The sequence below is a fragment of the Penicillium maclennaniae genome, assembly GCF_028827695.1.
Source record: "Penicillium maclennaniae strain IBT 15551 chromosome Unknown utg000008l:1.0-3552695.0:1.0-3555053.0, whole genome shotgun sequence".
NCBI lineage: Eukaryota > Fungi > Ascomycota > Eurotiomycetes > Eurotiales > Aspergillaceae > Penicillium > Penicillium maclennaniae.
In genome coordinates, this window is record NW_026623220.1 from 2,758,832 (window position 1) to 2,776,142 (window position 17,311).

The 17,311-nt window shown below is 50.5% G+C and overlaps 3 protein-coding genes across 3 annotated transcripts; all 3 read right to left on the reverse strand.

Moving 5' to 3' along the window:
• Positions 1-1,871: 1,871 nt before the first annotated feature.
• Positions 1,872-2,920, reverse strand: N7477_009997 (Zinc finger C2H2; the record flags this gene model as incomplete). Its single annotated transcript, XM_056971658.1, has 3 exons — positions 1,872-2,532; positions 2,590-2,723; positions 2,780-2,920. 3 exons carry the CDS (start codon positions 2,918-2,920, stop codon positions 1,872-1,874), a joined length of 936 nt encoding a protein of 311 aa, XP_056818637.1.
• A 7,494-nt stretch (positions 2,921-10,414) lies between these two features.
• Positions 10,415-12,153, reverse strand: N7477_009998 (glycoside hydrolase family 47 protein; the record flags this gene model as incomplete). Its single annotated transcript, XM_056971659.1, has 6 exons — positions 10,415-10,719; positions 10,768-10,903; positions 10,956-11,141; positions 11,195-11,338; positions 11,406-11,760; positions 11,810-12,153. The coding sequence occupies 6 exons, from the start codon at positions 12,151-12,153 to the stop codon at positions 10,415-10,417; spliced, it is 1,470 nt and encodes a 489-aa protein (XP_056818638.1).
• A 2,951-nt stretch (positions 12,154-15,104) lies between these two features.
• N7477_009999 (uncharacterized protein) lies at positions 15,105-16,097 on the reverse strand (the record flags this gene model as incomplete). Its single annotated transcript, XM_056971660.1, has 3 exons — positions 15,105-15,137; positions 15,190-15,704; positions 15,758-16,097. 3 exons carry the CDS (start codon positions 16,095-16,097, stop codon positions 15,105-15,107), a joined length of 888 nt encoding a protein of 295 aa, XP_056818639.1.
• Between the last annotated feature and the right edge of the window lie 1,214 nt (positions 16,098-17,311).

Consider the following 17,311-nt stretch of genomic DNA (forward strand, 5'->3'; position numbering starts at 1 on the left):
AGCAAAGAGACCTCCGAGGTACTCAATTCCAGCATTCAATACGATTAACAAGACAAGAGAGAAGATAAGAACATACATTCCACTAGACCTAGATGCTGTACTCATCACATCTCCACCAAGCACGCGCCACGGCGGGCGCACATCAATACCGAACCAGGAAGGTCCCAAACCCACTTCGACACCATCAACCCACTAACCCCAAAACCACCGTGAACCCGTTCCAAAATTCACCCCACGAAAAAAGAAAAAGTGAAAAAAAAAAAGAAGCAATTGCAAGTAGAAAGCCAGACAGAGCCTCGTGACACAAAACCCCCCCCCTGATCGACACGGGCGCCCGCCTCCACCGTTTCGAGCCGAGATGGTCTCGGTTGGGCCTTTGCGCGGTCCGGCCCTTGGGCTGAACCTATCATGGACACGGCTAACCGAACCCTATGTTTTTGTTTTTGTTTCTTTGCATTCATTCGCACTTGACGAGAACGAACGTGGAACTCGACTAAGACTACCACGTTGAGTCATACGCTAAGTCAGTCTTGACAATTTCCGGACAGGGGGTAAATGAGTCCATCGCTTAAGGTGGATGTTAACAGGCTTATCTCGGCTAGGCATAGGTCATCATACCTAGAAACTAAGGGCCTCTAGGAGAGTCATGAAAGCCTGGTACGCTTATGCAGTCTACGTGACAGGAAAGCGTCCCACTTGACCTAGAACGGCTTAACGAATTGACTAGTTTTGGCCGCTCACGCTTCTTGTTACAATGGGGACCACAGAATCGTGGTCCGCAGGGGTAATTTCCTTTTAATATAATTTACAGGGGGGGTTTGAGTTAAGGCACGGGGGAATCGGGTCGAGACCCATTTTGTTTGGCGCGGACACGGGGCCGGAGATCGACCGATCTTTCCTTCGCGAAATTGCGAACTCCTGAGATTTCGAAGTAGGTTTGGGGTTTTTGACGGTTGGCGTTTGGCGTTTGGCAAGTGGAGTTTGTGTCTCGAGCTGTAGAGTTGTAAGTTGTCTCTTTCTTTCTTGTTTTTTTTTTTTCTTCTGTTTAGCCTCGTGATCGTGTCCTTGATGCGATGTCGGACGGACAAATCCCGGAACGTCCGACAAAGAGGCTAAGTTTGCTCGTTACGATGCCGAGTCTCCGCGTTGCCGTTGAATGCGACCGTGGATGTCGGCGATCTAGTCAACCATGGTACTTGAGTTGGAGTAACCTATCAAGTATTACCCTTGCATGTTGCTTTGATGTTGATCCCAGGTGTGTTCTTTGGGTACGCTAAGTTCCTAGGCACTGTGAAAGCCAGGTAAAACGGTTAAAGTCAATGGCCCAAGTGTTTGTATATGCAATTCGCAGTTATGTACAGAAGATATTCGTATATCAAGTAAGATCAGGGGTATACAGCAGAACGCAAAACGCATCGTCAAATCATAGACACGCACACACGCACACACACACACACACACACATGCATATCCACCTTCTAGGGTAGATAGGGAAAGGAAAATGAAAGGAAAAAGTTTTCTCTGTGTTCGCAGTTGTTCGGTCTTTTGGTGGAGCCGCTTGCCCGGAGCGGGGACACTTCTCCACTGAGTTGCTCCCGCGGAAGCTCCGCGCTCACGACTTGCGATTCGCGACTCGGTGTCTGGGTCCGGTGTTCTCCGGCCCACGAATGGCGTTGAGGCATTTGAGCTCTGAACTAGCCGCGCATGTCTGGTGTGCCCAAACCCATGCTCATGAGACTTGTAGCGCTCGTCCCGGTGGGGAACGGCGGCACAGGGCGCATTGCCTCATGCGCGAGGCAAGCTAGCAGGGGAAGAAAAAAGGTTCATCACAAGTCATCAAGCGGAACAAAGTCCGATACTTCGATATCCTTTCACATGGCCCACTGCTTCCAATTCATGGACTGGAAGTGAGCCAGGGAATGCACATGTTCGTCGTATGGCAAGCAGTCGGCGCTGGACCAAGAGGGGGAAGGGTAGTGGCACTGAACAGGAGGCTGGACCAAGCTCTCTTCCAGAGAGATGGGCACCATATGTGAAGGCGGCAGGCCGTCGTGGCCGTCCCATCGCAATGGTGAATGCATCTGGAGCGGAGAAGAGGTGATGTCGCTCTTCAAGATATTTTTGGGGTAGTGTTCAATAACTGAAACGGATGCGGAGGAAATGGAGGAACTGGAGTGAGGAGGGAGGGAGAAAGTTGCATCGGATAGAGGCGAAGGGCAGGTCTCTGCAGGCGAAGAGTAGAAGGGGCTGTCGACGGTTTCGGGGAGGTGATTCTGAAACAAGTTTGCTGATGGGCGCTGCTGCAGAGGGAGGCTCATGCCGTTCCACACCAGAGAGCAGTCACTGGCGAGTTCCGGGTGCACGCCAGGAGCCACGAGAGACCCAACCGACATGGAGCTCGATTGCTGGGGAGTGGTGTCGAGGAGAGATGCGCTATCCATAGGCAAGCAGTGGGGAACGGGAGTCGGGTCATTAATGACGGGCGTCTGGCGCTGTAAAGCCCATTGAGATTCCGGTTGTGACTCGAGCTCACTGCAATTGTCAGCTTGCGGTCCTATTATTTGCACAAATGACCCAAGGGCAACTCACTGTCTCTCCATGTGGCGGGCCAGTAAATCCGGCCTGTGAAAGGCCTTCTTGCAGCCACTCTCGGAACAACGGTACGAGGCTTCGGGGTTGTGATTCAATTCATGGCGTCTGCGGTGCTCAGCGCGGGTGAAGACCTAGTGTACCATTAGAGTCAGCTTCCTTGCGCATCACGGTTGAAGTAGGCGCATACCTTGTTGCAGCCAGGGAACTCGCAGGCATGTACACGCTTCCCCTTCTTCGCTTTGCTGATACGGCGGGTGGTAGGAGTATAGGTGACATCCATGGAAGCGCCAGTCTGTGAGCTGCGGCGCACGTTTTTGCGGCCGACCATGGTTGATACAGTAGAGTGAGGCCCAGGAGACGGCGATGTGGAAGCGGGGGAATTGGGAACAGAGACGATGTGGTTGTCGGACTGAGTATTGGAGCTGCGCTGAGTAGAGGATCTTCCGGACCATCCTACAGACACGGAGGAAGGTAAGATATATAGGAAAAGAATGGTAGGTGATGTAATTGGGAGAAACAGCAACTGGGGGAAGGTGGACTGATATAGAAAGATGGGGGACTAGGCTTGGACTCAGATCCGGATGAATAGGCGGCTTCCCAAACAAAATAAAATGAATTAAATAAGACGAAATCATGGTAAATAGAGAAAAAAAATGGAGAAAATAAAATCGAAATTATTTACCAAAATAATTACAGGCTAACCTTAGATCAAAGGGAACCAAGCCCGGGCGCGGAGGCGATGATCGCTCGGGATGATCAAGCATAAGCCCATCCTAAAATTACACCACGTTGTTGCTCAGTGCGGCTGAGGCGTGAAACGATACTAGAAAGTTACACCGTATCCATGCAGTGTAGACCCGTGTCAACGGCTCGTGAGGCGCCGATCCAGCGCCCGCATGAGGGACACAGCCAACAGGGGGTTTTCTTCGGTGTTGGTTCTAAGATAGTGCTCTCTACCGCCGTCCCAAAGGATGGCGCCTTCTAGTTCAGCCAACTTGAATTTACAAAAAAAAAAAAAGAGAGAACCTTCTCATGCTCAGGGTTCTCATGATAGAGTTCTCACAAAGAACGGAACAAGGACATTCCAAATGGTGGATCTAGGGCAGTCCCCGAGTCCAAGCTCCCACGGAACGCAACGGGTTTGCCCCACTAGGGGAACAGCCCTCCGTCATGGTTCTCCACGCTCTGGGAAACTCGCAGGATCGCACTCTATGCCTGAGAGGAGTATGCGGGTAAGCCTGGCCCTTTCACTCAGTGATTGGTTAGTCTCATCATCTCATGCGTTGAATTTCCATGTAACATGGGTTAGGTGCCTTGTACTTTTGTTCTTGAGGCTGAAAAGAAATTTCTTTTCTTTTTTCAGGGCGCTCTGTTATTTCACTTTATTTTCATTCTTTTTTTTTCCCTCACAATTTGAGATGATCCATGGAAATTTGCAATTCTGGTGTTGATACTCTGGACGGAAAGACCATAGGATGATCAGAGCAGCGCCCCTTCCCAAGTGGCACCAAAGCCTGAGGTGTGGAAAAGTCCGGGTCAGCCTAGTGGGTCTGTGAGTGCGCCTTAGGAGGCAGAGAGGGCTTCTTGGCCCTGGGCCCGTAGCTTGTTTCACTCCTGTTGATCCTTTACCGTATGAGGTGAATGAACGATTCCCTTGTTCGGGCCCGAGAAGTTTCCCAACGTCAGGAACTCGATCTCCGTAGTTTGTATAGGTATGAGAATAGCCTCAGGTCCCCCATTTTTGCAACCAACCCAAGAAACACGGTGTGCATCATGCCCTAATCTGTTTCTTTTCAGTTTTGGGGGGCCTGCGCCCTGACTGCACCTTGCACTCTGCATCCTGCACATGACTTGATTTGCCCGGGCATGCACCCCATGCTGCGTGGCATACAAACCTGGCCCTCATGGCATCCGGTTACAGGGGGGGCCTAGTAGTCAGATCTGCGCCAGTGGCAATGACCTACATTCCTGAAACACGATGCTCTACCAGCATTCTGGAAGAAATCCTTCGTTCTGCATTTGCCACGAGGCAAATCGCCACGCTTATGGGGAATAACATGCAAGGGCAATAGTCTCACGTACATTCTTACCTCCATGCTGCCGAATCAGCAGTATAATAGTGCCAAAGTCAGCGTCGAGGGCGTGGGAAATCTTTGAACGCCCCACCAAATCCCCCATTTAGCAGTCGGTGCGAAGTCCCGTGCCGACCTTTACACTCCGTACAGCACAAAAGACAACCTTGCAACCCCCGTTCTGGTCCAGATCTCCGGGCGGCATGCGCGTGAATGTCAAAAATCTCATGGCTCACAGCTCAAGACCCAAGTTTAGAGCTTCAAGCCCAGGGGGGGGCTGGTTTGCTCGTCTCCCCCCTGGTTAATAGCATCTCGGCTCCTCGTCTGATCGCGACCCTAACTGTATCTTATCTAGTCTCGACAAGGGTCGACGTACGGTAATTTCGCTTGCCCGGTGCTCTGGTTGGTGGTTCGCGCCAGTTCCGTCGTGCAGTGCTTTCCCCTCACGTGGAGGGTTACAATGCCATGTTGAGATAATGCGGATCATGACGAGGTCCTGTACCTAAAGATGATATCAGGAACGGTCCGATCGGCACGATACTGGAACTTCGATTTCGGGAACAAGCAGCGGGCTTCTGTATTCATTGTCTAGCACGCTGGCCATGCCTTTCCCATGTACGGCGCAAGGTGTGTTCCCGCGGCACATACGTTCACATCGAGTGGCCCCTACTATTATCTTCCCCTGTCTCATCGCTTGAAGATTACAGATGATTTGACCCTCACCATAACAATAGAGCATAGCCTACGGTACAGCCTCCAAGTCGAAGGCTCTCTGCAGAGTGAGTTTGGTGGTCGCGAGTCAAGGTTCACAATTGAGTGTTGGTTCTTTTTTTAGACGTGGCAGATCCCGTTACTTGAATCCCAGCGACAGGGAGCCACTCGGTGTTGGCACGAAGTCACCAAGGTACCCGATTCAATGAGCTCCCCGAAATGAACTCTATACAATTTGCAGAAAGGTCGGAGCTCTGAGCCTCCCCCCGGCTTTTCACCTGTCCTAGGAGGTTGGCCATCGACATGTCGAGCTTTCACAGAGAGATCAACAACTCGGAGAGTCCCCGGAAATTATCGGGTGTCAAGGCAGAAACCTATGAGCGGAGAAGCTCCGTAACGAATCGCGTCATGACGAAGATCTCCATAACGAGGCTCTTGTGGACCGTCTTTGGTGGTCTCGGCTTTTGGAGATGGGACAGTGAGTGTCCCCCTGTCGCGCTCATAGCTTTTTGAAGATAAGAAGTGGGTCCATTTCCAATCTCAGGGAGGAAGGTCTTCATCTCTGCGACGAAATCCATCCTCGCGGCCACTAGTCCACTCCATCTCACCTAAGATCGAGTGGATCGTCTTCAACCAACGGCTTCTATATCAGTTGCAGAAGCGTGGTCATGAAGACTCGACTGCTCAGATGGATCCGCGTGGGTTGGCTAATGTAGTCTAAAGTAGTGAGGTACGCAACCTAACTGTCGGGATTCCGTGCTCTCTCCAAATCAGGGAACCTCTTCATTATCCCAATCAGGTTGGTAATCTCCCCTAGGTCACCTCTTATGACTCGTTCCATTGCATGCCCCCCCTAAGTAGCTTGAATAACTCGTCTCGGTGGACTGAAGCCTCCGGCCTCCGACAATGGTCGCGACCCTAGCTCTGACCTTACTTCCCGAAATTCTCCCACCTCGAGCAGGACGGTTCATGACCGTTAGGTTCCAACCCGGGTCCACAGTCTCCTGCTAGTAACTATCCTTACCTGTCAAGCGCCATCAGCCTCATGCCTATGCCAGGGCTGTACATTATCCCCTCTGGGCTTAGTGAGAGAAGCGACCACCCACCTCCCACTGCGCCTTGGCGCACTGGTGATGAAGCCATCCTTTTATCCTTCTCTCGGCCGTTGTGTTGGTCCTAGCTGAATTGGGAAATTCTTGAAATTTCCTGACTACTGTACTTGGTCTCCACCCCGTGTCTTCGACCTGGCCGTTTGTATTTTACGGATGAGCCAAGCACTGCCCGGGAAGAGTGATCGATCTACACGGTCCGACCGATGGGGAAGGTGGAACGATCGCTGTCAGTGCTTCGGGATTTCCGTAGAGTGGATTCAGAGTAGTGCAGCGTTTTCAGACTATAGATTCTTGGCCTAGGGAGGACTAAGGGTTTCGAACTGGTAGTCCTCGGCCGAGTTGCATCTCGGGTAAACGCCGTCAATAAGGACGCGTTATCTTTTGGTTCACTACCTCGTGTTGACAGGTGTCTGGAGCCTTGAACAGTCCTTCACTGGCCCGGGCTATGCTTCGCGGGAGGGAACACCCTGCACTCCACACTCACAACCGCACCGATCAGCGGCGAAACCGCCAGAGTCCATGGTACCTGGACGGTACCTTGCAAAGGCCGCAAAAGCCATCAGCTGTGGGAGTGGTAGGTCAAAGTCAAATCTACGCCTGATGAATCCCTTTTTTTTGCAGATCATAATACTTGGCAATTGCTCTGCTCGTGACGTCCGCCCGATATGGTCGGACGCCCCGACTTCATAGACTGGGGGGCCTGAATGCACATCATGATTGACGTTTCCCTTGTCAACTGTAGATCTATCTTGGATGGCTACCTGCGCCTCATGCAGGTCCTCAGGCCGGCCCTATGGGGAGCGACGTTTCACATAGCGTGTGAAGATCAGGCCATGTGGCCGTCAGCAGTGGCAAGGCAGAACTGGTGGATTCTGCCTGGTCGCGTAGCTCATGTGTGTCTACGCTTTGTGATGCAATGAGCCCCGGATGTACCAATAAGTCGCGATACCGTCGGACGGAGTCTCGGACGGAGTCTCGGATCCAAGCATCTGCGATCGGAGTCCTCAACTTCTCACTGACTCGGTAAAGGATTCATCCATACACGTGGTTTTTAAATTGAGATGAACCGGGAATTGGTCGGCGAGGGCCGTCGAAATGGAACGAACCGAACTAGAGTTGAACTACATCGCAAAGCTTGCTCGGTTCATCTTCATTCCAGTATCGAGGATTTAGCCGACGGCCGAGTCCAGTATCACCTCGAACCCGTCCATACAACGAGAATGCCGCTAAATGAACCCCGGCTCCAGTCTCACTTCCCCTTTAAGTGGCCTTTCGCCACGGTCGGGATGCAGGATTCACACCCTTGTCTGGCCATGTGGCCGAAAGATCCCGGGTTCAAGGATATAGTGGGAACCGACTTAGCTCGAACGGGGAATTGAACGATCAGCACTATACAACTGTGTAACACTCATGTCTTTGGTAACGAACGAAGTCCTGAGTACTGTTTCCATGCGCCCAGAACGGGCTAGTGTATTGGCGGACGGCTATCGGGGGCCACACTACTGCACTGAGTATGCATTCCTGTGCCCACTAGACTATTCGAGGCCATTGTAAGTCGGTTTTGGGAGCGGGGGGAAGGATATTGTCCTGGGCCAATCTGAGGGGTGTTTCAGATTGCTTACACGTGGACGCTGCTGATCGTAGTGTTCATTTATTTATATCGACTGCAATGTACCGTCCCTCATCGACTCCTGCAACTTGTTGTCGTTTACCGTGAGAGTGCGTATGAAGATCCCGGGTTTAGATGAAACGAACGCCCGTCAAGCCATGTGCAGATCGTCTGTTTCAGGATATGTTTGTCGAGTTCGTTCTTGACTAGTATTTGTGGTGAGGCGTATTTGATGTGATGTACTTGGGATCTCCAATATAGAGCTCCTTTGCCTGTAATTGCGTGAGCTGATTCAAGGTTGTTACACACGGTGTTGTGATTGCTTCAACAGCTATCTAGCTCCTCTCTGGACCTATCTTCACGTGTGCAGATGTGCTTCACTAGGCTCTGAACAGAAAATAAAACAAGTGACCCGATTAATGGAAATTTACCGATCAAGCACCGGTCAATCACCGACTTCGACTTTGGACAAAGCATCGGCATCGGACTAGTGCACGAGAGGCCCTACCAACCCTTCCAACCCACACTTTTACGAGCAACCCAATCAAATATTCAGATCGACACGCCCCACAGCCCCATAAACAGTGTCGTGTTGCAGATCTCCAGTATGGACATCTAGATGATTGAGCCTTGTACAAGTCTACCGTCCAAATAAAGAATAGATTTCGACAAGCCTAATAGAGATGTTGGGTGGCTTGGCGGCTATTACCAAGGTGGTTTCCCTAAATACGGACACGCGCATTGCGTTGCATCAAGCCAACACAAAAAGCCCCTAATTAGCAACATTTGGCTTTGAAAGACAACAATGAGCTGCAGATTATGGTCTATTGTAGTAAACCAACAAGCCACCAACATTTCACAGTCAACGCACGAATCACTGCAATACCAGACCGCCATCAGCGCTTCTGCAAAAAAATAATACACCCTGGGCTTCTTTCTGGGGCTATGTCCAGTCCTCCACAACCTGTAGCGGTGACTCTCATCTGCAAGATGACATCACCCCCATGTTTTTTTCCAACGAGTCACATCTCGACTTTAATGTTGGTTCTTGGAGTATTCCTATTCGCTGCGATGAATTCCCGTAGTGCAGGCGTGCAGTGATCAGGTTTCAGGTGAAGTAGTGGACTACCGTGGTCTTTGTCAAAAAACATCCTTGCGCGATCGGTCTACTGAACTCCGCCCTGGAGCCCGATGTTAAGTTTAGTCCCCGACTCCATATCAGATGCGACGAGGAAGAGTGACACATCGTGGATTTTCAGTTTACTGATGCTTGCCGCCAAGTGTCCTCTATGGTTTCGAGTCTTATTGTTCCTACCGGAAATTTTAACTCGCGTGGCGAGCTCCCGCCTAGCGCATCCTCCCGGCCTAGGCACGGATGTGCATGATCTCATAATCTGATATCTGATGGAGACGTTATGATTGTAATATGTGCTGGACTTGCAAGGCTCCCATCACCATAAGCACACGTGGGCTGCTTTTGGGATGTACCTCGACCCCGCCTTCGATTTCCGGGGTCCCGATGTGCCTGGGCCCATGTGGCACAACTCTCAGGGATTGTGTCGTGAGGTTGGCCATGCAATATCGCTGGAATCTTTCGCTGATTTTATCATTCTATGGTGATCTCTGTGGGGTTTTTTCGGAATAATTGCGATATTCCTGTTGTGATTGATGTCATGGAAGTGAGGGGAATACCAGATCGCTAGATTCTTCAGTCGGGATCGAGAGGTTTTTTTGGGAATTCCGCTCGGGCTCAGGCGTCTTCGGATTCTGAGTGGACTCAAGGCTCTTTACGTGGCCTCCAATGTAGCTAGTCCTAGGTGCAGCCCTGGATTACTGTACCTGCTCTTAGCGTAAACTTGACATATGACAGTACTTTGCGGGAAAGCTTTGAGGTACATCCGTTCAAGACAAATTGTAAAGTTTACCAGGTGATTTGTAGTCTCAAAGGCATCGATATTATTAGAAAACAAATTTCGGAGGGCAGACCACTTCTATAGACGCTGACATCATGAGGGAGATATCTCTTGCTATCTAAGCATGTAGAGTTATACTATCAACTAAGGCTTTACAAGCTTTTATAAAGCTATTCACAGTCCCCTCCTGATTAATCCAACCACATCCCTCCACCTTTCATCCTCAGTTGCAAGGCTCCTTGATACGCATGGGGTGGCACTCGGTGTTAAACACGAACTCATCCAAACTGACGACATCGGTCTCAGTGAAGGAGAGAGATAGAGATACTTTAGAACCTCAGCAAAATAGAAGCTACACAAGCCACCAGTCAGTCCCATCTTGGTTCATGTTGAGAGTTGAAAAGCTCACCTGGCAACATAGTTGATCAACTCTCCACCACCTGGAGCATTGACATCAGAGATCTCAGCGTAGGGCGTCGACTTTGACCGCTCTGTATCCAAGGCCTGGAAAATTTCCCAGTTGTAGTCCTGCCAGCGAGTATCGCCGGTGATGCGGTACGCATACCAAATACTCTCGATAGGCTCAGGGTAGTCGCGATAAGAGGGGTCAGTGATGAAGTAGCCATTCTTGGCGGCTTCTGCGCGGTAAGTGGCATTCAAATTGTATTCGTTGTCGTAGGCGGTGTTATTCTGGTTGTACCAGGCAATCGCTGATCTTTTTAGCTACAGTAGAAAGACTTGAGCTTGCGTAGACTTACTTGACGGATTCAAACCAGTAGTCGTGGTATTGAAAAGCCAGTGACAGCTGTCAGCCATCTTGACTCCAAGATCACTGATATCGGGCCGGTCCAGATACGCTCCACCGAGAAGAAGATTCCCGCCAGCGAAGCAAGACTAGAAGAAGATATTAATGAGTGACAGGGCAGCAAGGGCAGGTTGGACGAACGTAGTCATCCATGGTCCACATGAGGCTACCATTGGTGTCGGATTGCGATAGGAAGGTCAGCTCGGGGTGATGATATGGATGCAGCGCAATGTTTTGAATGCTCGACTCCGCAGTAATAACCCAGAAGTCACGTAGCTGTTGAGTGTATTCATCAGACGGATCGTACAGATAAGTTTTAATAAGATACTGCGGAAAATATTAGCCTCATACATACATAGCTGCTTAGTACTAATAATTACCTCGATGAAGCTATCCACGCCAGCTTCCCAGCCAGCATCGAAGGTAATGAACTTTCCGGTGTCAGTGTCAAGCTCGGTACCGACGAGACCGGGGTAAATGGGAGCTGGCCTGGGGTTGATGAGATAGCTCTCGGCCTTCTTCGCCTATAATAAGCACGGCCTATCAATATGTTGTTTCCCAAACTGGTCACCTATGCGGGTGTAGACGTACGTGCTCGCGGAAAGTCTCATCGCCAGTAAGGTCGGAGAGACGGTAGTATTCCAAGATCATGGTTCCCGCCTGCGCAGTGTTGGTACTATTGTATGTAGTGCCATTGATGGTACTGGAGGACTGAATAACTTCGCCAGTGGTTAAATTTATCTGTGAGGCAGGTAGGCCAGTGACAGTGTCGAACACCGGGCTGATGGCAGTGGCCAGGGACTTTGCCTGGGACAGCAGGGCCTCGACCAGGTGCTCGTCATAAGGGTTAGGGAACTTTCCACTCTTGATCAAGTCGTATGCACTCAATAGGCCACCAAGGTACCGGATGTTAATATCAAAGAAGTTGACTATGTAGGCAGATTTTCTGTTTGGGGTTAATAAACAGCGCCAGTAAATCAGTTTTCCAAGCTTACGTGAAGTCAACAGAAGCAATGTGCTTCAGCTGCTTCTCCACAATATCGGTCAATCCCATGACAATAGCAGTGTCAATTGCATCGACAACACTGGCACCCCAGCCGAAAAGGTCATTGGTGCCGTTGTGGGTGAGGGGCAGCAGGTCGTCGTGGGAGAATGCATATTTGTAGTATTGGTCCCACTCGCGGACATAGGCCTGCTTCACAGCTTCGGCGCGAGGATCATTCTTGTTCGTGCTAGCAGGGAAGTCATACTGAACCTTTCGGCAAGTCTGACTAGGACGAGCAGCGACGGCGGGGACGAGGGCGGCTAGGGCCAACAGAGCGCGAGAAACGATTACCATGTTGATCGGCTTTGGACTTTTTTCTCGGATGACACCGAAAAGGGGAGCCAGATTGGCAAAACAAGGGATATATACCATCTCTCCTGCTGATCTACAGGGGGGGTATTGTTACATTGTTTTGAAAGGTTACATAGTTAGCCTTAGGGTCTACTCAAGTCAACACGAACTCGCAAATCTCCTAGATTTGATTTGGAGGCGTAACCCCCAGTGAACATATGATCCTACCTTGGACGAACTCATTTGTCGAACAAGTCAAGTCTCAGGACTCGGGGAAATGCCCGAACTACATTATTGAGGGGGTTTGCGCACTGACGCGTATCGCGTACCTGGCGCAGGATTCAAGCTTTTGCGGAACCATCCGCTTCGGACAAAAATGAAATCCGAATCCTGCAGAGAATAGCCCAGTCTCTGGTGGAAAAGAATTGGACATCATCCAGGCGCAGATGGTGTCTCTCCAGATACTGATGTTCAACGAGGCTGAACCATCTCGACGTACTGCCCAGATGAAATCAGCATCCCACAGTTAATTATTGCTGAACGTATTCTTCCCGGCAAACCCACTGAGGCACCGAGGCGATCAAGAATCAAGGCGTATTAGGGGGTAAAAGGCTCGTCCCGCTGTTACCGCCACTTCGTCACAATTATACTTGGTGGCGTTGTGAGTTGCCCACCAAGTGTTGACTACTCCAGATTCGACAACAAATGGTCTAAATTTCTCATTCGAGTAATGATCAGTTTCGCTCGACCGACATTAGGTCATGTCGGATTCAGACATCTTGTTTCCGAAGATACTAAATAAAAATGCTACCCGCGCCAACTCGAGAGATCCTAATAGGCTTGTTCGGCACCGTCCTGGATCCGTGCCATCGCACACACGTCTGAATCCTTTTGCATTTGGCGCTGAGGAAGTTCACTGCACGTGGGATAAGACACCGAGCTCTTCTAAGTGTGCAAAACACTGATAAGGAGATCCCCCAATTGTATTTGGCACGTCGAGTATCGTCAAAGTCTTGCAAGACTATTCAACCAAAGCCCCTACTTTTACTTGGGCATCGAAGACTACGAGGGACTTGGCTGCTTTAGAACATGCTCAGTTACCTCGCGGACGATCATTCTCTTGCTAACTCGTCGACGCAACCCTTGTGACCAGCGTCAACGATGGCGACGCCGAAGAAATCCGCTCGAAAGAAAATGTCTGACATGAGCTATGGAGTTTCTACCCAGATCTCTCAACTCGGTATCTGGTAGACGTGGTGAGAAGTGTAGTGTACTGGAATTTTGCATCTCCGATGTATCTGCAGAATGCATAGATTTGATTACTATACAAGGCAGTAAGCCTCGAGCCCGAGGGGCCGGTCAAAGTCTTCTCCTGTCAAGCAAAATACATCTTTCAATCAATATTCATACCTATTCCAAATGCACCACGGCTGGCTACTTGAAAGTATGGAATTGTCGAACTTCCCATAGGAAGTCTGACTAGTGGAAGCGGCAACTTGAGATAAAAGAAATAGACTGTTCAACCTCTTGCAAAGAGAACAAGCTCATCTCAAAGAATGTGCCATTCAAGACAGGGGGCGATCGACTGCACATGCGTCTTCTATCACGTTCTCTCAGACTGGCCTTCATCGATTAATTGCCACTTTCCAAGTAAATATCTCCGTTATGGATGCCGCGCACAGCGGAGATGAGAAGATCTACCTACAAACTCCAGAATACTTTGGAAGCTCAAGGCGAGGGATCCTGGACTACTTAGAGCGCATGTCAGGGGGATGAGCTGCTGGTGATTGTGAAGAAGGGTTGAAAATGGCTTGATCATGTGCCTGGTCTGCAGGGCTACTTTGAGCATATTGGATCCCGATTTGGCGATAATGAGCCTAGGTCTGAATTGTATGCCAACCGGGATTGTACTGCGGGGGGCCAGCGGAAATTGATCTGTTCAGGAGTTATTTGGAACATTTGGAACAAAACCTGCACGTGTAGTTTCAGAAAGAATGGAATGGGTTGGCAATATATTCGATAACGAATAAAGTGTTGGATTCTCATGAAGGGTATAGCCAGGGCAAGATTGTACTCAACATCTTATTCCGTGAGGTCGATATACTCCTTTGTCTTATTGGTGGTCGCCAAATTCTAGGAATAGTCGGAAATTCGATGCATCAAGTCCTTGGCCTACGCTGACGCTGAGATGATAGATCTCTATAGGTTCCAATGTCATGAGGCCTGGATAATCATTGAATATCTCAGTGCTCAAGCTCAGATCATTGACCCTGGAATGTAATAAGCAGAGCCCTACGCGGATGACAGAGTTATTGTGCATATCCATTCTCACATTAGGTACAGGCTAATAATCTTCCCCAAGCTCCCCCGGAATACGCCGAGAAAGGGCCGGGCAAGATACACCCCTGCCAAATCAGTCGCATCCAGTGGGCGAGAGAAATGGAAGAGTATCTTGGTTAGCGATGAAAAAGAAATCATGTAAAGGAACGGTGTGCTCGTGACGGCGGGAGCATCGAAAGCCGAAATCAAAACGCCTTATCGGATACAAGATCTCCTGTTGAATCCTGCTTGTCGAAATGCAAAATGGCAGTAGAATAGCATGGCTTTTCTCAGGTGACAGGTCCAGTGTGGATAGTCGCAAAGTGCGAAATCTACAGACGGCCACCACCGGACGATGAGTATCGTTTATCCAGTACCCGAGTCGCGCGTCCAGAAAACTGGCCAGTAGTTGAAGAAGAAAAATGACCAAATATAGACACCGAATCGGGTCGAGCCATAAGCCTTTCGGATATCATAACTCCGCTAAATAATCCGAGGAAAATGTGAAGGAAATAGGGCTCTCAAAAATAGAAGCATCTGGGATGGAAGCGGAAGTCGAGATGTGAGATGAGTGAGGAGTAGTTGAACAGAATGGAAGGAAAGAGTCATGCAGTCTAGTGGTCAGGGCTGACCATTTAGTGGTAGCGACCTGCGTCGGGGTTGGTCACCTGAGAGGGAGTTTAATATATTGAGCAGTACAGTTCAAATGTACCCACGTACCTGCAAGATGCGGCGAGAGAAGTCGTGGTCATCATCGATGCTGCCATTGCTTTGGCGGCGCTGGGCCATATAGCCACCGTCGAATCGTGAATCCGTCATGGATGGAGGCTGCGATTCACGTACGTAGGCGCCGGCGGTACCGCGGAATCCTTCGGCCTTTTGCTTCTTGGAGTGGTAGAAGAACCAGACCGCACCTGCCAAGGCGGCTAAGCCGACCACGCCAACCACAACACCAGCAGCAATTGCGGCTGTGTTGTGAGTGCTCTTCGTCTCAGCCGCGATATTATCTGAGCTACTTGGCAGAGGCGCGCTGGTGGCAGTCACGACGGTTGTCGCTCCATTGGCGTCAGTCGAAACAGAAGTAGTTGCCCCGCTGGTCTTTGTAGTAGCGGTATTCGTCTCAGTGCTGCTAGCAGTCGTAGTTGTGGAGTCGGAGTCGGAGTCGGAGTCGGAGTAGCTGGGAACATTGGCTTCCAGACCAGTTGTATACACTGAGAAGAAACCACTTCCACCGCCTATTACATGGTCAGTCAGTGATTCATATCATTGCCGAGTCATCATCACATACACATATCTTCCGGCCAGCCATCACAAGGCTTGTTGCACTTGCTGCTGTCCACTTTATCGGATGTCGCGGGGAACTCATTGCCACACAGGCAATCAGAACCCGCCGTCAAAGCAAACGCAGGTGCGTTGTATGGAGAGTTACTGCATCGATCATAACACCATCCAGAACTTTGGAAAGTATACGAGGTCTGGTTGCCCATGCCGTCGCTGCTGCTGTAGCAGCCGACCAAGGTCGCACCGGCTCGTCGATTGAGGTGATTCCCAAAATTGGACGCCTTGGAAGCAGCCGAACTGGCGAGAAGCAGGCTAGATGCCGCAAATGCGGTCAATGTGAAGTGCATGATGGAAGGGGATGGATAGGGATTATTCGAGAGAAATTAACACTGCTCTAGACACAGTCTGAGCGGAGAGGCGAAGAACAAGGAAACGACCTGCGTGACCCTTGGATACTTCAAGTGAAATGTGCCGATGAGCGTGTATTCGTCGGGGGATCCGAGGGTGTCTTCAACACGTCGCGCTTTGATATTAGGGTCCTGGGAAGGCCGGACTCGACGAGTACTCAAGAGGGGGCGATTCGGATCGACGAAACAGAGGATCGAAGGGCGGATAAGGCGGGGAGCGAGAGCAACGGGGATAAACAACCCGGGTGAGAAAAGGGTCGAGTGTCAGCCCCTGAAAGTTTCGTATGTCGTGAGAGCAGGAGCTCCGAAAGTGGAGGTGTGAAAAGAGCGATATCTCTGGGAGGAGTAACGAGTGTGATGTGAAGGAGAGAAGGAGTCAGGGACCGAAGGGGTCTCAGACGATCTTTACAGTACCGTCGAGAGCACGGGTGGGCAGTTGTGTTGGTTTGTCCCGTTTCGGTTTCCCCGTAATTTACAGGGTCGCTCGGGCCAATTGTAAGCAACAAAATGCATGACATAATCAGGCACCATCGTTGCGAACCAGGGGCCTTTCGTCGATCGCTTCCCCCTTTTCACGATAGAAACGGGCTGCATGGCTCCAGTCACATTGGCGCCTGGTGCCCGCTGGCTTCATCCACGTCCAACGACGCACACAAGATATGCCAGCCCAACGCCGTTCAGCCTCGGATATACCATCGCGACGCTATGTCCCCAGTGGCTGAGAGTGAACCGCACGCTAATGTACGAAAACAGTCTCATCGCCCTAAATTGGTACGGACAGAAATTTCTGGGGCGAGTCCCTCTTCCCCCCCTTCTGGAAATGAAACTCCTTAGCGCATGGAGCCGGATTCCGTGGGGTGTAAGACGGACTTGACAAGCGCCCTGAGGACCCGAAGACCCGAAGCCCCAATCTTCAAAGTAGGCTAATACTGGTCTCGCCATTCGGTTCTGTACACGGTCGCATCTGGATAATGCCGAGCCTGGTACATGCAGGTCCTACCAGAGTCTGACCTCCCCCCCCCTTTTTCTCTCTGACGCTGACGAGGGTATTTCCACGGGTCCTGAGCGGACACTCCCGGTGGGTGGACCGGCGCACCATGAAATTGAGCTTTCGCCTGTAGAGGTTGTAATTAATACATGACAAAACCAAAACA